Genomic DNA, 21052 nt, shown 5'->3' on the forward strand with positions numbered 1-21052 from the left:
GTGAGGCCTGCTGATGAGATCTTTGAAATTTGAAAATCCAAACAATTCACTCCACATACACAAATAAGACATCAAAACGTTCCCTGTCTTCTCCTGCTTCTGTCAAAGAGGTAACCAAAGCAAAAGATTGTACCGTTGAGCCAGCAGGTCACCAACTGTCAGAAAGTCTCTCTCGCTGCCCTGACTACATTTCTGACTGTACAGACATGAAAAACACATCACTGTGTTCATCAGAGTCTTGTGACGCTCACGGTTTGATCCTTTTTCTGATAACTATTACGGTTATCGCACAGTGTGTTTCTGCAGCCAGCCTCTAGTGGACGCTCAAGGAACTGCAGTTTTTAAAACTTCTGCATGGGCTTCATATTTTGAGACTGGAGGTTACTGCTTGGCTGGGACTGGTACTGTATCCGTACTATAAGCGCCCTCTGCTGGACAGAGTAGAGGGTTGCGCCCCATGTTGTGTTGATATGTAGAAATATCAAAGTGGGTCAGTTTTTCTTGGTGAAGCATTTTTTATCCATGTGGTACATGTGAGAGAACCATTGAGTCTAATATCACAGACTTTTGAGGTGATTTAAATTTGCTGTCGAGTCGTTTCAGCTCATCACATTAAGCCATCGATCGTAGATAAAACATGAATCCCCAAAGTGAAGCTATCCAACAAGGAAGCTGCCGCTCTCTGTGTTCATCATGTTTAAGTCTGTGAGAGACCTGAGATGCTCCTCTAATGATCAGAGTAAACAGCATGTCCATCGTCACACGTGGTTAAGGAGACGTACGACTCAGTGTCTTGTGGATTCTGAGCACAAGGAACCTTTTGTTTACATTTCATCAGCAAACATGAGCAGAGAGTGAAACATGTGACTGTGGAAAGGAAGCAGGACGGAGCGTTCATCAGGACACACGACTTAAAAGTGTTCAGGGTGATATAAGGACAGAGCGGAGGGAGGAGGACAACATTTCATGCACAGTGAAAATCCCTTACTGGAGCTTTAATATGCAGGTTTCAGCAGTCTGCAGGGGTGGCATCGCCTCGATCTGGATCTGGAGCGGCCTGCATTTCCACAGCAGGAAGTCTTCCAATGGCTGAGGTCTCTGAGGGAACAGAAGAATCTCTCCTCATGTTAACTCAGAATTTATCTATTTACTCTTTTTTTTAAAGCAGTTTCATTCTCTCTTCTTTGTTGTGACACCAAAATAAAAGATCAACATGTTCATAACAATGACTTAACTTACCCTTTTTTCTAACTTTAGTTTAGAGTCATGAAGACCTCCAGCTGGGCGACCCCACAGCTTCATCCAGACCAACAACGTGTGTTTAGCGCATCCACCAAACCAGCGCCGGTCTCTCTTCTGTGAGGTCTCAGTCTGTAGAGAGGTGGCATAAATCCAGTTCCAGGGGGCATCCGGATTTGAACCGGAGACCTCTTGATCTGCAGTCAAATGCTCTACCCCTGAGCTATACCCCCTGCTGACAGAGACCAGAGTTCTGCTCCTCACTACATGTTTTATAGGCAGCCACTGAGAGACGGACCTGCTGCACCTCTCCATCAATCTGAGGACAGAAAGGAGCAGCAGCCATCCTTATCCTCCATCCTCCATCCTCCACCTCTGCTCATCCTAACCCTAAACCTAAAATCCCTCCTGCTCCCCTTCTCTTCTTCTCTTCAGGAGGTGAAGCAGCAGACAGACACGTACCTCCACCTGAAGAAGGAGCTGACACACTGTAACGCCTTCATCAACCTGCTGCAGAAGGAAAAGGAGAATATAAGGTGAGAGCTGCATCTGTCTGACTCGTTATCTGAAGTATGATGATGACTCAATGATAAGACTGATTCTGTATCAGACCGGTATAAACACGGCACAGGGGGCATCCGGAATTGAACCAGAGACCTCTTGATCTGCAGTCAAATGCTCTACCACTGAGCTATACCCCCTCATGTCCTCCTCAGCTTCTATGGACTTTAAGAGTGATAAATGATGGAGCAGAAACAGAGTAAGTGAGACTTTCTTTTTAATGTTCAGTTGTTTCCTGGACTGGTTTCAGCAGTCCGCAGAGGAGGAGGCCTCTGGATCTGGATCAGGATCTGGAGCTGGATCAGCCTGCTGAGGAGTAGACAGATTTCCACAGCTGGAAGTCTTCTCATCGCTGAGGTCTCTGAGGGAACGACACAACAAAAGACTCTTCAACAGACTGAACGGAGAAGGAGGACACCTCTGATGAATTTCACTCCCTGGATCCGGTCTCTCAGGACTCTCACAGGAACCTCTCCAGCAGGGACATACTGAAACCACTCTTGATAAGCCTGTTTCCTGAGTACAGATGTGGTTCTGGTGAGGTTACAAAAACAGCTGCAGAATGTTCTGGGCTTTCTAAACAGGAAGTGAACTCCCCGCAGCGTTCACACCGAGGTCACGCCAAGTTGGAAAACTATCAGATCCAGAGGGGAGTGAGTCCGGTCAGTACCTCTCTGGTTTGGGGTCAGCGGCCTGTGGTCTGGAGGAGCTGTGGAGGGGGGCGGAGTCTGTTTCCTGGGGGGCGGAGCTCTCCAGGATCTCCAGCAGCCTCTCCATCATCCAGTGAGTGTCAGCCCGCCTCTCTGGGTCCTGCAGAGACGAGAACAAATCTATCTGTGCTCTGAGTTTATCTCTCTTAAACACTGAAACACTGAAAACATATAAATACACTGCCATATATTTCCTCTGTTATAACTTCACATGTTTCACTTTCTACCTCTCCTGTTTCAGTGAGCTGAAGGAGCAGCGTGTGGGATCTACTGCCATCTAGTGGTGAGTCAACATACTGCACTCCTCAGCCAGAGTGAGAGGTGTGAGAGGTGTGCGTTCTTTCATCGATCCTGACCTGTGTCTGTGTTTTGATCTCCAGGATGTGTCCGAGGATGACGGCCGCCTCCTGCCTCACTCCCTCCAGCTGGCTCTTCCTCCTCCTCCGCCTCTCCAGCTCCGCCTCCAGCTGATCCAGCTCGGACGTTATCTGTCGGTTCTGCTCACGCATGGCGAGGAGTCTGTCCCTGAAAACACAAAGAGGACACTAACACTGTGACCTCTGGGTGTCTGAGTGTGAGTGTGTGTGAGTGTGTGTGTAGGGGGGTATAGCTCAGTGGTAGAGCATTTGACTGCAGATCAAGAGGTCTCTGGTTCAATTCCGGATGCCCCCTGTGCCGTGTTTATACCGGTCTGATACAGAATCAGTGTCATCATCATACTTCAGATAAGGTGTCAGACCGATGCAGCTCTCACCTCATATCCTCCATTTCCTTCAGCAGCAGGTTGATGAAGGTGTTACAGTCTTTCAGCTCCTCCTTCAGGTGCAGGTACGTGTCTTTCTGCTGCTTCACCTCCTGAAGAGAAGAAGAGAAGAAGAGCAGAAGAGCAGGAGGGATTTTAGGGTTTAGGGTTATGATGGAGAGGTGCAGCAGGTCTGTCTCTCAGTGGCTGCTTATAAAACACCTAGTGAGGACCAGAACTCTGGTCTCTGTCAGTGGGGGTATAGCTCAGGGGTAGAGCATTTGACTGCAGATCAAGAGGTCTCCGGTTCAAATCCGGATGCCCCCTGGAACTGGATTTATGCCACCTCTCTGCAGACTGATACCTCACAGAGAACAGGAGCGTGGGATCAACCAAACACACACTTTTGCTTTGGCTGCCGTCGTTCTGAGACTTTAATCAGCGCGTCACATGTTCGTGAGCTCCACCCCCCCACTCTCTCTCTCTCACACACTGATCCACATGGACACACTGTCCGTCAGGTCCGGCTCTTTTCACACACTAATCTCCGATCAACAAAGGAGGCCGTGCCGCCCTGTGAAAACACACGCTGGTGCTCAGGTCAGTGTGTGGGGGGGTATAGCTCAGGGGTAGAGCATTTGACTGCAGATCAAGAGGTCTCCGGTTCAAATCCGGATGCCCCCTGACTCACATTTATGCAGGTATGGAAAAGAAACAAAGACCACTGACCTTCACCTGAGTGTGACTGAGGCGTTAAACCCTCTACTGAGCGTGTGCAGAAGCGTGAGACTGTTTCAGGACTCCTTTCAGCTCTGTGACGACATGAAGAGAGTCTGCTGTAAACCATGTTGTGACCCTGTCTCCTGTCAGGGGGGTATAGCTCAGGGGTAGAGCATTTGACTGCAGATCAAGAGGTCTCCGGTTCAAATCCGGATGCCCCCTGTGCCCACATTATGAATGAGCTCATAGTGCCCCGTTAGAACTCTAGACCACTACGCTCCCAACATGCAGGCCTGCTCATCGTACCTAAAGTCTCTAAAAGTAGTATGGGAGGTAGAGCCTTCAGTTATCAGGCCGCTCTCCTTGAGCTCCCTTGTCTCGTAGGTTCCTCTGGATCACTGCTGTAGATTCCTTTTTTGGGTCTTTCTTTCCTTCTTTCTTTCTTTCTTTCTTTCATTCCTTTATTCTTTCTTTCTTTACTCCTCTCTCTTCATGTCTTCCTTTTTTCTTACTTTCGTTCTTTCTCTCATTCCTTCCTTCTTTTTTTCTTATTTCTCTCTTTTTTCTTTCTTTCTTTCCGTCATTCCTTTGTTTCTTTTCTTTCTTGCTTTCTTCACTTCTTTTTCCTTTCATTCTATCCTTCTTACTTTTTGCACTTCTTTCTTTTCTTTCTTTAGTTCTTTCTCTTTCTTTTTCTCCTTTATTTTATTCCCTTCTTTCTTTCTTCTTTTCTTTTTCCTTTCATTCTATGCTTCTTACTTTCTGGCCTTTCTTTCTTTCTTTCATTCCTTCTTTCTTTCTTTCTTTCATTCCCTTTTCCTCCCACTCATTCTTTCTTTCTTCCTTCCTTCCTTCCTTCCTTTCTCTCTTTATTCTTTCCATGTTTCTTCATCCTTTATGTCTCCTTTCCTCATCCCGTCCTTTCCTTCCCCATTTCTTCTCCTCTTTTTCTTTCTTCTGGTCTCCCTCTCTTCTCTCTTTTCTTAGACCTTTCTGGAGTCCCTGAGCTCCCTTGTCTCGTAGGTTCCTCTGGATCTCTGCTGCTGTGGACGTGGTCCAGACTCCAGCTGCTACAACTACTACTATCCGTCTCTCCACTATCATCTCTCTCTCTCTCTCTTCATCTCCCTCTATCCCTCTCTCCAACACGGTCTCAGCAGATGTGTGTCTAACATGAGTCTGGTCCTGCTGGAGGTTTCTGCCTGTTAAAGGAAGTTTGTCCTTGCCACTGTAACTTGCTAAATGCTGCAAAGTGCTCTGCTCATGGTGGATTAAGATGAGATCAGACTGAGTCCTGTCTGTAAGATGGGACTGGATCTGATCCGGTCTTGATGTTGGGTCTTTGTTGATAGTAGAACATAGAGTCCGGTCTTGAGTTAACGTTGTGATTTGGTTCTGTATAAATAAAGGTTGATTACAGTTCACCTCTGACCTTAATCTGCGAGGATCCTCTCCGAGGGATCTCCTGATTGAGTTTCTTCACCTCCTCCCACTCTGTACGAAGGATGCTCCCTGAGTCTCGTGCGGCGTCTCTCTCCCCTCCCAGGATCACGAAGTCCTCCTGCAGTATCAGGAGGTCCCGAGACCACCTGCTGAGCTCAGCCCTCTCCCTCCGAAGAATCCTTGAAGTCTCCTTTTCAACATGCGCCTCTGCGTTGACCTGCAGCTCCTCAGAGATGCTGACGTTGGAGAAGAAGGAACACGTTATCAAAGCGTGTCACATGCAGTCGTTTGAGAACGCTCAGGTGAACTCTGTACTTCTCCTTGTCCGTCTCTCTGTCCTTCCTCAGGTTGACGACAGCAGCTTCATGCTCTTCCCTCTGAAGGATCAGCTGTTCCTGCAGAGACTTCATGTGAGACAATCTCTGCTTCAGCTGCACAGTCTCCTGCTGCTCCTTCTCCGTCGACTCTGCAGTTGAGGAGAGGAGGAAACAAGGAGAGGAGACAGGGAGAGGAGATGAGGATCAGTCAGGCAGCTTTACGATGAAACTACAAAACACCCTCATGCTACAGACGTCTTCTCACCCTGCATCCTGAACCCGGTCTCCAGCTCCTGGAGCAGCTCCTGTAGCTCCTGCCTCCTCTGGCTGTGCTGCAGCTCTAACGCCTCCCTGTCTCTCTGTGCAGCCTGATCCTGAACCTGCAGCTGCTCTTTCAGCTCGGCCACCCTCTCCTCTTCAGCGGTCGCGAGGCATTTCAGGTACTCCGTGGCGTCTTTCTTCTCTTTCTCTAACGCACCCTGCTGACTGCTGAGGCGGTCGTTCTGCTTCTCCAGCTCGTCGTATCTGAGCTGACATCTACAGGGGAACAGAGACCTGATGTTTAGTATGTAGCTTGTAGAGCTTAGTGTGAAAACACGGCATCTCAAATTAAATAAACAAATATACATATTTAATTGGTCTTAAGATCTTTTTATTTGACATTTTTTCACATATATACAGAGGATTCATTTTAACAATTAAGGCAATAAAGAAACACAATTAATTAATTAATTAATTAATTAAGAAATATTCCTAACAATACATAATTACACTAATTTAAAATGGAAAATAAATAACAACAGAAGAGAAAAAAGGAAATGACAACAATAATAATTTAAATAAAAACATATGACATCTATACACACAAATTAATACAAGGAATTTGTTTTTATTCCAAAAAAAATAACACAAAAATACAGGAAAAAAAAAATTGAATATAAATATTTGTTTCTATTATTTCTCTTGATCCTTTGTGCTCCTTGTTTTTGTACAATTCAATACAGAATTAATGTAAAATACACAATATGGTTAAATATAACAACTTTTCTGTGTCAAAATATATATATATAATTTTCAGCATTTTTCTGTAATTACATCCCTCTTCAGTTATCCTTGTAAATTTAATATTTAGGTTGTTAATTCCCACTTTTGTAAACCTTAAATTCAGACTGTTGTGAAATATTCTCCAAAATATTTAAAACATGTATAATATTAACCAACCATGTAAAATAATCTGTTCTTCTTAAATTAAAAAAAATTAAATGAATTAAATATTTTCATCATATCAATCAAACATTTAGCTTAGCTTAGCTTAGCACACTCACCTGTCCAGCTCATCCTCCAGGTAGGAAATGTGTGTCAAATATAACGACCTCTCTCTGTCAACAGAACTTATGTTTCCGTCCATAGTTAAAAAATAAACTCAAAGTTTAATTTCAGAGATTAAATTCAGATTAAAGAAGTTTATCTTCAGTTTTTAGAGAGAGATAAATTGAGGAAACTTCAGTTAAAAATCAAGCTAGCTAAGAACGAGAGTGCTGAGTTTAAGGCCTGCTCGTAAAATTGAACTCTACTCTCCAAAAAACGGACCAACCATCATTAAAACATCCTCAGATAATTTTAAAATCTTCATTTTCATATAATATGATTTTACACATCACTTTTAAAATACATCACGAATTTATTCACGTTAAAAAAAAGACATGTATTCATTATAAAAGCTACAAGTATTGGATTTGACACAAATATAACGTTTTTTCTGTGTTTTCCAGAGTCAAGTTCATTATTTTAATTTTTGTTTTAATGGTTGTCTGACTTTTAAATCCTTATTTAACATTTAAAACCCTTATTTAACATTTTAAACCCTTATTTAACATTTTAAACTCTTATTTAACTTTTATTTAAAGGTGTGAAATTGAGCTAGCTGTGAAACTGATGGGAGACTGCTGAGGAATGCTGCCTTCAGGGACCACTTTGTTACTTTAAATCTTTTAAATCTTAACCAACCGTTACTTTTATCAAATTATTTTATTACTACAATCATTATTACTATTTTAATTCGATTTATTTCCCCTTTTTAAAATGTTTTAATAATTTCAAAATTGTCTTATTTACAAAAAACATTTATTTAAGATAAGATAAGATATACTTTATTTGTCCCCATTGGGGGAAATTCTTTTGTTACAGCAGCTTACAACACGGGACAGGGGAATACAACAATGTACTAACATAGTTAAAAAATATAATAACAATAATAATAGCAATGACAAGGTAAAATATAATATAATATAATATAATATAATATAATATAATATAATATAATATAATATAATATAATATAATATAATATAATTAAATTAAATAGAATAAAATAAAATAAAATAAAATAAAGTAAAATAAAATAAAATAAAATAAAATAAAATAAAATAAAATAAAATAAAATAGAATACAATAAAATAAAATAAAGTAAAAATGAAGTAAAATATGGTAACTATTACAGATATATACACACTATGTACACGTCTATCTGATAAATAGATAAGGTAAGTTATTGCACGATAAAAATTGCTCCGGGTTATTTAAAAACAAACATACACAGTATGAAGAACAGTGCGGTTCAGATGGATACAGTAGTTATTTGTGAATGTGCTGAGTCACATAGTAACTTCCATGTAGTGGAATGAAAGATGAGAACAGCTGATTAACGGGACACAGCAGTGCTGGTGTTAAACAGTCTGATTGCAGATGGGATGAAGGACCTGCGGTAGCGCTCCGTCCTGCAGGGTGGGAGTCTCAGTCTGCTGCTGAAGGAGCTGCTAAGGGACCCCACAGTCTCATGCAGGGGGTGAGAGGGATTGTCCATGATGGATGTCAGCTTGGCTAACATCCTCCTCTCACCCACCTCCTCAATGGAGTCCAGAGGACAGCCCAGGACAGAACTGGCCCTCCTGACCAGTCTGTTAAGTCTTTTCCTGTCCCTGTCTGTGCTCCCTGCTCCCCAGCAGACCACTGCATAGAAGAATGCAGAATTGAATGCAATTTGTTATGTTATTTTTCAGATGATATAACTTCCAACCTTATGATTCATGTAAAATCAAGAAGCAAGTACTGGATATGGACCAGAATAAAAGTCAGACATCACTGAGTGGATTGTCTCACTTTCATAAAAATAATCACAGACACATGAAGGTGTCAGACGTAAACAAAAACAAAGCATTCTGCATATGGAGTCCACCTCCCACTCTGTAATTGCTCCCATTGTAGTCGAGGTGTGTTCTATGAGAGAGAAAGCAGTGAGGTGACTGATCTCAGGGATGTTTAATGTCTGTTGTCATATGCAGGGACATTCACAGGTGACTCAGTGGGAACTGATTTGCATCCTGGGTATTTTTATTCCCTGTGTGAGGACCAGAGAAGTCATTCTGCTCTGAGTCAGAGAGGACTGAAACAGGACCCGTCTCCGCTGGGCCTCTGCGTTCGACCATGTTTGGACCTGCAGATCTGAAGCTGTGTGGCACCGCCCTCCTGCTGGTCCTGGGTGTGCTCGCCAACATCTTCAACCTGGGCGTCATGCTGGTGCAGCAGTGGAGGTCCGGAGGTGTGAAAACAGAGGCTGTCATCATCTGCTTCATCTCTCTGGGTAACGTCCTGCTGCAGACCTGCACCTTCGTCATCGTGGCGTCCGTCTGGGCCGGCGCGCTCTGCAGGCCGGACTTACCTCTCTTCTTCTGTGTGGTGGTGGTCGTGTGGCTCAGCAGCAGCTCGGTCAGCTTCTGGTCTGTCGCCTGGCTCAGCGTCTTCTACTGCATGAGGGCTCTGAGCTTCTCCTCGGTTCTTCTTCGAGCTCTCAAGGAGAACATCTCATCCATCCTGAACGCCACCCTGTGTGTGACCTTGTTGACCTCCTGCGTCATGTTCACGCCTTTCTTCTCCCTCCATTTCCAAACTCTTCCTCAGAACACGACAGAACCATGTGTGATCAGGAAGCCTCTGTTCCCTGCCTGGATGAACGTCAACGTTTACGTGATCCTCTTCATCTGCTACCTCACCCTGATGCCGCTCGCCATCATGCTCCCCACGTCGCTGCAGCTGGTGGTCTTCCTCTGCAGACACACCTGGTCCCTGAAGAAGAGGAGGAGCAGCTCCACCTCTGCAGAGTCCTACCTGCTGGTCTGCAGGCTGACCGTGGCTCTGGTCTGGGTTTACCTCAGCACACTGCTCACCATCTCGCTCTACTACTTCCACGCCATCTTTGCCTCGGGGCTGAGCACGGACATGCTCATCCTCGGGTTGTCGTTTTACTGCGTGGCCTCTGCGGTCCTCCTCACCTGGTCCAACAAAAACCTGAGGGAGAAGCTGAGAGTCATGATCTGCAGGAGAGGGAGCACGAAGACTCAGACCAGGAGCGCTGAGGACCAGTGAGGAGAAAATAAGTAACTATCTATGAGGAGCTGTTTGTAAAGCTGTGCACTCTGAAAATAACAACAACAGTTCTCCACATTAAGCTCCTAAAGATCTTTAAAATGTAGAGTGGATTTTTAAAAGTCACTTTTATCACATTTAGAGGAATATTTGTGATCTTTTTAACATTATTCTTGCTGTGACAAATATATTTAAGTAGAAATACCAGTTAATTTTAAATGTTAAATCTAAATCTAAATGGTAAATCTAAATGTCAAGCTTTTATTTTGGTACTTCTGCTAGGCAGCAGTCTGAATTTGCATATTAGCTAAATATTTAGGACAGTAGAGCTACGTTCATATAAATTAAACATTTAATATTTAAACTTATTATTTAACTTTTGAATTTATCATTTAGATTTAACATTGAGATTTAACATTTAATATTTCAATATAACATTTAGATTTAACATTTAGATTTAACACCTAAAATTTAGATTTAAGATTTAATATTTAAATATAACATTTCAAATTTGAATATAACATTTATAGTTAACATTTAGATTTAACACTTAAGATTTAGATTTAACATTTATATTTAACATTTCAAATTTGAATATAACATTTATAGTTTACATTTAGATTTAACATTTAGATTTAACATTTAGATTTAACATTTAGATTTAACATTTAGATTTAACACTTAACATTTAGATTTAACGCTTAACATTTATATTTAATATTTAATATTTATATTTAATATTTATATTTAATATTTATATTTAATATTTAATATTTATATTTAATATTTAATATTTAAATATAAATTTATATTTAACATTTATATTTAACATTTCAAATTTGAATATAAAATTCAAAGTTTGCATTAGATTTAACATTTAGATTTAATATTTCAAATTTGAATATAACATTTATAGTTTACATTTAGATTTAACATTTAGATTTAACATTTAGATTTAACGCTTAACATTTATATTTAACATTTAATATTTAAATATAACATTTGTATTTAACATTTAGATTTAACATTTCAAATTTGATTATAAAATTTATAGTTTACATTTATATTTAACGTTTATATTTACCACTTAACATTTATATTTAACATTTAATATTTAAATATAACATTTTTATTAACATTTATATTTAACACTTAACATTCAAGTGTTTATATTTAACATTTCAGTTTAGATTTAACATTTAAAAATAACTGATTTTAACTGAAATATATTTGACACAACAAAGATAGAGTGAAAAAAATCACAAAGATTTCTCTAAATGTGATTAAAAATGTGACTTATAAAAATTCACACTATGTTTTTATGATGTTTTGGAGCTGTATGTGGAGAAATGTTGATGTTATTTTCAGTGTGCACAACTTCACAAACATCTCCTCACAATTATCTTCACATCAGATTTGTGGTTTTCTTATCAGCATCATAAAAGTCAACAAACAGCTGGTGAATGTTCGTCATGTGGGGCTGACGTGTCGCTTGGTGTCAATTAAAACAGTATCTAGATCTACTCCAGTTTTATATCATCATTTTTATTCAATGTTAAAATGCTGGGGTGTGTTTGTGCACACGAGCATGTTGTTGCAGTTCCACCGGATCACCAGCAGAGGGCGGTAGATGCTGCTGTTCAGTACCTTCAGCTGTCAGGTTGAATCTGTCAGAAACTCTCTAACTCACACTTTGAATGCAGAAAACAGAGAAAGAGGTCAACAAGGCCTGAGGGTTTTTTCCTATGATGCCCTGAATCAATAAATTTAGCCGTGTTTCAAAACAACAGGAGAGCTCAGCTGGTTTTAGAACATCTACGCCTCCTCTCTGAGTCCAAATAAAGCAGAAAAAGAAGAGCTGTGTGCGCCGGACTATCAGACTGGAGGAGGAATGGTGAGAGGAAACGTTACAAACACTAACACAAGAGTCATTGAACGCACCATAACCGTGAGTGTCTGCTTCAAACCCACACAAGAATGATGCTGTGGACTGGACGCACCTGAGGACTGGACCCACCTGAGGACTACAGTGGCGGTTCTAGAGCAATCTTACTGGGGGGCCAGGCTGGGGCCAAGGGTGTTGTCAGAGGGACACATTCAACCCTGACAAAAGAGACTGAGAAGAGCGAGGACCGGCTGAGAACAAACTGGCAAAACATCAGTGCCTCCCTTTATACTAGACATATATACTCCTGTGTACTAGATCAACATGCAGACTGACAGCAGCTGATTGGCTGTTTACACTCAACATGAGTCCCTCAGTGCTCTAAGGGACTGGAACCAAGTGCCACACGCATGTGTTCTGCCTGTAACATCGGCGTGATACCGAAGCTTTTTTTATTGTATAATATTATTTTGGTGTGGAGGGGGGGCCACAGGGGGGTCCAGGTTCAGTTTTACAGGGGCACTGGTCCCTGTTGGCCCCTCCCCAGAACGGCCACCTGAGGACTGGACCCACCTGAGGCAGCAAACCACACTAAATGTGGGTTTCTGTTAGATTGCTTCTGCAAAAATTCTCCCTCAAAATGTCTGATTTGTCCTGTCAAAATAGCGCCAACAGTATTTTGGCTTCACTTTTGTACAGCCTTGGCGATGGAGACGTGTCGTCCATCTTTTAAAGCAGTCAGTGTAGCAGCTAATAAAGACCAAACTGTGAGCCTGAAAGCTCCAGAAGATTCGTTTTCTGACCTTTAGTTTGTGAATTTGTGACATTTTTGAATGTTGACTTATGTCAGAAACGCCTCAAATGGTAGAAAACTCTTTAATTTCAAATATTCTAAAGTAGTCCACCATTAATAATTACCAGAAGGTGTATTTCCCCCACTGTAATCCTGCTGATCCCCGTATGAAAGACGTATTAGATGAAATCTTTGGAGGTTTCTGGAGCAGCTGCAGGTATTTACCTTAATGCAACTGCTTTGAAATGTAGCACCAACATCAAGCTTCCTTTATCACCAGGAACTGCAGCAAAGTGATGTTTGCTGACATCAAACTCAGGACGGAAAAACTCATTATGAACCTAAAGAGGATCGTGAGTCATGACAGCAGCAGCATCGCACGGTTCTGACTCTGTTTTGATCTCCGCTCTCTCCGCCTTTCGTCCATTTCAGCCCTTTTGTTGTGGCGAGGCCTGCTCAGGGGTCAGCTGGGGTCAAACCAGAGAAACGTACTAATAACCCCCACTGTGTCGCCTTAACCCCCCTCAGGAGACGTATTTCATAGATCTCCACACTGGCAGACGGAGGAGGCAGGCGGCTGTAGGCTGCTCGCCCCCATCCCGGCGTCTGGTTTGCATTAAATGGACACATGTGGTCTTTGTTTTGAGAAGTGCGGCTGACACGAACGTAAAACCAGCCGAATGAAAAATGGGTTTCTCAGCCAGCAGATTAAGGCTAAACTTAGTTCAGAGCCGGAGTTTCAATTTAAACAGGAGGTATCGTAATGACAGGAAGCGCACGCTTCCATTTAAGCCCTTCGTTTAGCCTGACAGGCAGATACTTCTGCGCGGAGCCGTCAATCTCCCAGAGCCGTGATACGAATCAGTAAGATAAGGTATGTTACATGTTCCAGCTCTGTGATGTATATCACATGTCAGACTTTAACAGCTGGTAGTTGCAGTAAAAGCAAGACAACTTTTCTGTCCGGGGCTGAGATTTACTCTGCAGACTCTCACACAATGGCTCAGTGTCTGGCCCGGGCACACATGGACGTTGATGGACACGTTAGCTGTGGCAGGGATCGAACCTGTGACCTTTTTTTATGACCGGACAATCTCTTTAACCAGCGGACCACCCTGCAAACACAAACAGGGACACACCGGAGACTTCATAAAGTCTCTCATAGTATAAAGGGATCTTCTATATGATCAACAAAGAGTCAAAAACAAACAAAGAACGAATCCTGCAGAGGTGTTTTTATCTACGTCATGATACGCATTGACTTAATCCTACAATCCAAGAGCAACGTCGATCAATCCACCGCTGAAAATAGTCCCCTAATGTACCGCACCTCCTTCAAAAAGCAGAACTTCTGAACTGTGTGAGAAAAAAAGTTATAGTCCTTTACTTCCGCAGTCACAACGAACCTTATCTCAAGACACTTTTACAAACAGCAGGGTAGACCACTCTATGTCAAATTATGAACAGAGACCCAACACCAAGACAGGATCAGACTCAGTCTGACCCCATCTTAATCCACCATGAGCATTACACCTCACAGTATTTAGCTAGTCACAGCGGAGAGGACAAACTTCCTTTAACAGGCAGAAACCTCCAGCAGGACCAGACTCATGTTAGATGCACATCTGCTGAGACCGTGTTGGAGAGAGGGATAGAGGGAGATGAAGAGAGAGAGGGAGCGGTGATAATGATGAGAGGAGTAGTTGCTGTTGGAGTCTGGCACGTCCACAGCAGCAGAGATCCAGATGAACCTACGAGACAAGGGAGCGCAGGGACTCCAGAAAGGTCTATGGTTAGTAACTTTAATGGGACAGGAAGAGTTAAAGTGAGAGTTAAGAAAAGAGAAAAGAGAGGGAGACCAGAAGAAAGAAAAAGAGAAGAATAAATGGTGAAGGAATGACAGAAGGAAAGGACAGGATAAGAAAAGGAGACATAAAGGATGAAGAGACATGGAAAGAACAAAGAAAGAAAGAAAGAAAGAAAGAAACAAAGAAAGAAAGAAAGAAAGAATCAAAGAAGGAAGGAATGAAAGAAGAAAATAAAACAAATGAATGAAAGAGAGAAAGAAAAGAAGAAAGGAATGAAGGGAAAATGGAAAGAAAGAAAGAATAAAAGAAGGAATACAATTAAAAAGGAAAGAGGAGTTAAGGAGAGAAAGAGAGAGAGAAAGAAAGAAATGAAAGAAACAAAGAAAGAAGGAAAGAAAGAATGAATAACAGACCCCAAAAAAAAGGAATCTACAGCAGAGATCCAGAGGAACCTACGAGACAAGGGAGCTCAGGGACTCCAGAAAGGTCTATGGTTAGTAACTTTAATGGGACAGGAAGAGTGAAAGTGAGAGACAGGCAGAGAGAGGAGAGAGAGGGAAAGACAGGATCCCAGTGTGTCAGTCTAAGCCTATAGCAGCATAACTAAGACCTGGTCCAAGCCTGATCCAGCTCTAACTATAAGCTTTATCAAAAAGGAAAGTTTGAAGCCTACTCTTAAAAGTAGAGAGGGTGTCTGCCTCCTGGACCCTGACTGGTAGATGATTCCAAAGGAGAGGGGCCTGATAACTGAAGGCTCTACCTCCCATACTACTTTTAGAGACTTTAGGTACGATGAGCAGGCCTGCATGTTGGGAGCGTAGAGTTCTAGAGGGGGAATATGTGAGCTCTTTAAGGTACAAAGGTGTCTGATCATTTAGAACATGATCCATAACGTGGGCACAGGGGGCATCCGGATTTGAACCGGAGACCTCTTGATCTGCAGTCAAATGCTCTACCCCTGAGCTATACCCCCTGACAGAGGTGAGGGTCAGAGGAATGTTCTTGTTTTCAAAAAAGCTTGGAGCAGTATGTTGAAAAATAAATATCTGATGTATTAAATATGATTCAAAACAAAACTTGTATGCAAAGTCTCATCCCTCTTTGTGTATTTGGTTGTGACTCCAGGTTTCAGGGCGCTGACTGAACCTCACACACATTATTTTAAACTCATGGCCGCCCGTGAGTCCGGCTGTGTGCACACACAGATGTAGGTGAACCGAGTGGAGCCCTGGGACTGAAGCCTCCTCTCTCACACATGCAAACAGCTCAACATTAGCTCACTGGAATGTCACGCCGGGAGCTTTTGTTGTGCTTTTTTATGGTTTCTGCTTTTTTTTACCAAACAGAGAAGGAAACAGAGAACTCCCATTATAACAATCAGCGCCTGTGATAAACAGATCAAAGATCCCCTTCATATCAGACCCACAGCTGCTGCATCAGGACCAGATGGAAACCTCAGAATCTTTTCATCTGAAGACCCTCCGGATGATTTCACCTGGACAAAGAGTCGGTGAGGGTTGGACGGTCGGCCTGGAGCTCCCCTGCAGGTGTCGGGTCCTGATAAGTATGCAGGTATTAACGACTGTGTTGCTTTAAATAGAAACTGACTGGTTTAAACCTTCGATGCTGTTAATAAGTTCACAATTTTAAAAGGTTTTTCTTGAATCTAGTTTAAATTCAGCAACAAAATGTTTCAGTTGTAAGACTTGACATGTTGTTTTGCACTATCTCTGTTTAATTTAACATTTTAATGATTTGCAAACCATCAAACTCTATTTCTATTGACATTTTTCACAGTGTTCCCATATTTATTTGGAGCTTGGGTTGTAAAATTAATAACTTTTTATCTCTTGAATGTGACTGTTAGCATTTTAGAAACTCTGTGACTCCATATTTAATCTCAGTGTCAGGTGTTTCATGTCTCTGCTGCATTGACAACCATCATCTTAAAATCAGCATCATAACTCCGCCTACTTTTGGTGAATAACTCCACCTACTTTTGGTGAATAACTCCGCCTACTTTTGGTGAATAACTCCTCCTACTTTTGGTGAATAACTCCACCTATTTTTGGTGAATAACTCCGCCTACTTTTGGTGAATAACTCCACCTACTTTTGGTGAATAACTCCGCCTACTTTTGGTGAATAACTCCACCTACTTTTGGTGAATAACTCCACCTATTTTTGGTGAATAACTCCGCCTGCTTTTGGTGAATAACTCCGCCTACTTTTGGTGAATAACTCCACCTATTTTTGGACAATCACCGTGTCTCTCCATCTGTCATCCCCCTTCTGCTGAGGTTTTGAGCAACAGCTGGCCTCAGTCACGCTCCCTTTCCAGAGAAGTGGAGACCTCCACTGTTGTGGCATTTAAAAATCTAGACCCAAAATACAAGATGGTCTAACTATCTCAGATAAGCAGGAAAATGTCTTATGTTCAGGTCAGTATAAGGGTAAACTATCAAAATAATACAAAAATAATAATAATAATGAATCAATAAAAACACTAATAATAAAATTAAAATAAAAGTAATATAGAATTATAATTAATATAATACTATTATTAATTAATTAATTAATTAATTAAATAAAAATAACAGTAATTTAAATAATGATAAATAATATAATAATAATAATAATTAATATAATGATAACAGTATTATTGTTATGGTCCTGATTTGTTGTGTGATTTGCCCTAACCCTCTCTCTGCCTGCAGGTTGCATGGGTAGGGGCAGGGCCGGTCTCCTCAGCAGTGAGGCTCATCAAGCACACCTGTCCCTGATCTGCTCATCAGCACTGGCTTCTTAAACCACCACCAAACACTCCTCCAGTGCCAGATTATTCCTCTAGCCGCATGCTCCATGTCCCGCTGTAGCCTTGCTCCTGAGGAGATTCAAGCCACGCTTTTGTGTTTACTTCTCGAGTTGTTTCCAGAGGATTGATTCTTAGTTTTTGATTGTGAGTTTTTGATAGAACCTTTTTCCCCTTTTGGGTGATTTTGTGTTACTCCTAGTTTTGTACTTTTTCTCAGTTGTTTTTACCCGCAAGGCGCTTTTTGTTGAACCTTGGGTTTTGCTTAATAAATACTTTTTCCCTGTACTCTGCATTTGGGTCCTAGTCCTTTGCTCAAGCCGTAACAATTATAGTACTATAGCAATAATTAATATAATAATAATAGTCATTCATATAATGATAATAATAATAGTAATTAATATTATGATAATAATACAATTTAAAATAATAATAATAACAGTCATATTGATAATGATAATAATAATATTAATAATAATTCATTGTAATAATTTATAAGACTTGTATAGCAATTTCCTAGGTTCCCAAAGATGCTTTAGATGAAGTGTAAAAATGACAAATAAAAATAAGACAATTAGAACATTTAAATTTCAGTTAAAAAAATTAAATAAACTTGACTAAATTCAACTCACACATGTGAACTCCATGGGTGTAGCCTCTAGGCTTTGTCATTATTTCTCAGCCTTTGTGTTGCCTCACAGAAATGTTAGTTTCTGGACTTTGTTATTTAGATCCAAACATCTTGAGAAAGTCTCGATTCAGCATTTTTACAAAAAGCTGAGAGACAAACGGTCCCAGAATAAATGAGTCACGTCCTTTGAACCTTTCTTTCATGGCCGTCAGGGAAACTGCACCTGAGAGTGTGTGTTTGTTTTCATTGTACAGTCTCTGTAACCTCTGATATACTTCAGCTCTGTAGCATTACATCATCACAACACACTGAACCTGTTTAATCTTTATTTTGAAAAGGTTTCCAAGTTCCTGTTCTGATACCTGATATCACGTCCCTCTGCTGTAATCAGGCCGTTACATGAAACTGCAGCTCGTTTTTTCTGCTCCGCTGTCATTTAGGCAGATTCCTTTAAATTTATTGGACTTGGCAGAGACTTGGATCCTGATTCTGAAGCGTATTTCTCTGCTAATTGAGAGCTGCTGTCATGTGTTGGACCTGTGCCACCTCTTGTAAAAAGAACTGAGGAGGAAAATGTATTGGGACCATCTGTGGGAGAGCATGAGATAGCTTGTTTGTATAATTCACGTGACGACAGCGGCCGTGAGCAGGTTACATCAGAGCTACGAGAGCAGTTTTTAAGCTCGCTAACTAAAGACAATAAAGACTTTGTTGAACGTTTGGATGAAATGCAGACCTGCTGCAGATCCAGAACACTGTCCTCTGGAAACCCAGTAAAGATACGTGAAGCGTGATAGAAACAAAGTACGATACAGAGCTTTCTCTCACGTCGCCTCAAGCAGAAAATGTTTCCTTTGTTGAAAAGATGGAAACAAATTTACACTTTTATTATGTGAGTGAACAAAAGAGCTGAAGACGTGGTGATGACTGTAGACTTCACCGAGTGAAGGCTGGAAACTGTGTTAAATATCACAGGCTGCTCGAACTGCTGAACATTACAGACTCATGATGTAGTGACAGGAGGGAGTTTACATAAAGTGACATGAAGAAACAAAATCTAACATATTAATACATTATGTAATTTAAGATCTGTTTCTATGACGACGTTAGTAAAGAAATAATCTGAAGGATAAAAGTTTGTATACGGTGTCAAGGTTTAGTTACGTGTTTCTTGATTGATGGTCATAACGGACAACAAAACGCAAAGCAACACATCGCAATGCAAATCATCGCAACGCAACGCATCGCAAGGCAACGCATCGCAACGCAACGCATTGCAGCTTAACGCAACAAAACACATAGCAACACATCGCAATGCAAATCATCTCAAAGCAACAAAACGCAAAGCAACGCATCGCAATGCAAATCATCTCAAAGCAACGCATCCCAACGCAACGTGACACATCGCAACGCATCGCAACGCATCGCAAGGCAACGTAACGTAACGTGATGCATCGCAACGCAACGCATCGCAACGCATCGCAACGCATCGCAACGCAACGTAACGTGATGCATCGCAACGCATTGCAACGCATTGCAACGCATCGCAACGCATCGCAACGCATCGCAACGCATCGCAACGCAACGTAACGTGATGCATCGCAACGCATCGCAACGCATCGCATCGCAACGCATCGCAACGCATCGCAACGCATCACAACGCATCGCTACGCATCGCAACGCATCGCAAGGCAACGTACGTGATGCATTGCAACGCAGCGCATCGCAAGGCAACGTAACGCATCTCAACGCTTCGCAACGCTTCGCAGTGCTTTGCAGCGCTTCGCAACGCTTCGCAACGCAACTCATCACATTGCTTCGCAACGCAACTCAACGCAACTCAACGCAACTCAACGCAACGCATCGCAACGCATCGCAACGCATCGCAACGCATCGCAACGCATCGCAACGCATCGCAACTCAACGCATCGCAACTCAACGCATCGCAACGCATCGCAACGCATCGCAACGCATCGCAGCGCATCGCAACGCATCGCAACGCAACGCATCGCAACGCACCGCAATGCTTTGCAACGCATCGCAACAGAACTCATCACAATGCTTCACAACATTAATGCAAAGCAACATAACCGGCCCAGCATTACGCAACGTAATGCATTGCAACAAAACACAACGTAACATGAGTAACTTAAGATCCTAACTGACACATCGTGACACATTGTAACATTTTGTGGCGTTATACGAAGCTTTAGGTGACTTTAGATTAAACTAATATTCTGATGTTTGTACTTCAAACATTACTGCCTCTGATATTGGTGAGGTGCCAAGAGGTCTCAGTCATTTCAGGTATTTCTGTGAGCTCAGGTTTGATAGTATATGTTCTTTTAAAGCGTGATATAATGTTAAAAGTGTTCCATGGTTTTTAGAGGTTATTATTTTATTACAGTATATGATGCATGCCTGTTTCCTCACACTAACTTACTTGCAGTTTAAATAAGAGAGCAAAGACTGAAGTCAGTCACATCTGACCAATCACACCTTTCCTCTAACGGGCCTCCGTACGTAACACATCTGCATCCAGTAACATTAATTACAGTGTCCTGTCCAGAGATTACACTTTCATTCAAAGCCTCTCTCTTCTCTCTGTCATTACACTTTCAGATAACAGGCTCGAGCCCGGCTTTCAATTCCTCGTCAGGCATTCACATTTTATTACAGCTCTTTTTTCACGTCCACAGAAACCTGACATCCATTACTCTGGGGAGCTCTGTTCAAGTCTCTGCTGCCATTAGTGGTTGTAATTACAGAAATGATCTCAAACTGAGTCACAGAGAGTTTTTCCTGCACAAAGGGACCGAGGTGGGTCACAGAATCCCCCCACGGAGTCTGACTGCGGAGCTTTTGTGCATTTTTGTCGTACAGCTGCATAAATAAATCAACAGATTCCTTCCCCCCAAAGTTTGATTCCTTTGTTCTACACTTCTGTCATGTGAATAAAACACTCTTCAC

At 41.8% G+C, this 21052-nt stretch overlaps 2 protein-coding genes and 7 non-coding genes across 9 annotated transcripts; 5 read left to right on the forward strand and 4 right to left on the reverse strand.

Moving 5' to 3' along the window:
* Positions 1-1400: 1400 nt before the first annotated feature.
* On the reverse strand, positions 1401-1472 carry trnac-gca. Its single transcript has one exon. It is a non-coding gene; the product is annotated as a tRNA-Cys (tRNA).
* A 396-nt stretch (positions 1473-1868) lies between these two features.
* Positions 1869-1940, reverse strand: trnac-gca. The gene has a single exon. It is a non-coding gene; the product is annotated as a tRNA-Cys (tRNA).
* A 60-nt stretch (positions 1941-2000) lies between these two features.
* On the reverse strand, positions 2001-7263 carry LOC117818287 (cilia- and flagella-associated protein 157-like). Its single transcript, XM_034691076.1, has 8 exons — positions 7058-7263; positions 5998-6269; positions 5731-5881; positions 5405-5651; positions 3265-3365; positions 2867-3035; positions 2471-2610; positions 2001-2161 (listed from the first exon to the last, which is right to left on the reverse strand). The coding sequence occupies exons 1-8, from the start codon at positions 7138-7140 to the stop codon at positions 2047-2049; spliced, it is 1278 nt and encodes a 425-aa protein (XP_034546967.1). The 5' UTR covers positions 7141-7263; the 3' UTR covers positions 2001-2046.
* On the forward strand, positions 3111-3182 carry trnac-gca. Its single transcript has one exon. It is a non-coding gene; the product is annotated as a tRNA-Cys (tRNA).
* On the forward strand, positions 3508-3579 carry trnac-gca. The gene has a single exon. It is a non-coding gene; the product is annotated as a tRNA-Cys (tRNA).
* On the forward strand, positions 3865-3936 carry trnac-gca. Its single transcript has one exon. It is a non-coding gene; the product is annotated as a tRNA-Cys (tRNA).
* Positions 4123-4194, forward strand: trnac-gca. The gene has a single exon. It is a non-coding gene; the product is annotated as a tRNA-Cys (tRNA).
* A 1685-nt stretch (positions 7264-8948) lies between the features above and the next one.
* LOC117819322 (taste receptor type 2 member 40) lies at positions 8949-10240 on the forward strand. The gene has a single exon (XM_034692621.1). It carries the CDS (start codon positions 9216-9218, stop codon positions 10152-10154), a length of 939 nt encoding a protein of 312 aa, XP_034548512.1. The 5' UTR covers positions 8949-9215; the 3' UTR covers positions 10155-10240.
* Positions 10241-15541: 5301 nt separating this feature from the next.
* On the reverse strand, positions 15542-15613 carry trnac-gca. The gene has a single exon. It is a non-coding gene; the product is annotated as a tRNA-Cys (tRNA).
* Positions 15614-21052: the final 5439 nt, after the last annotated feature.

This window comes from Notolabrus celidotus, chromosome 9 (assembly GCF_009762535.1).
Source record: "Notolabrus celidotus isolate fNotCel1 chromosome 9, fNotCel1.pri, whole genome shotgun sequence".
Lineage (NCBI taxonomy): Eukaryota > Metazoa > Chordata > Actinopteri > Labriformes > Labridae > Notolabrus > Notolabrus celidotus.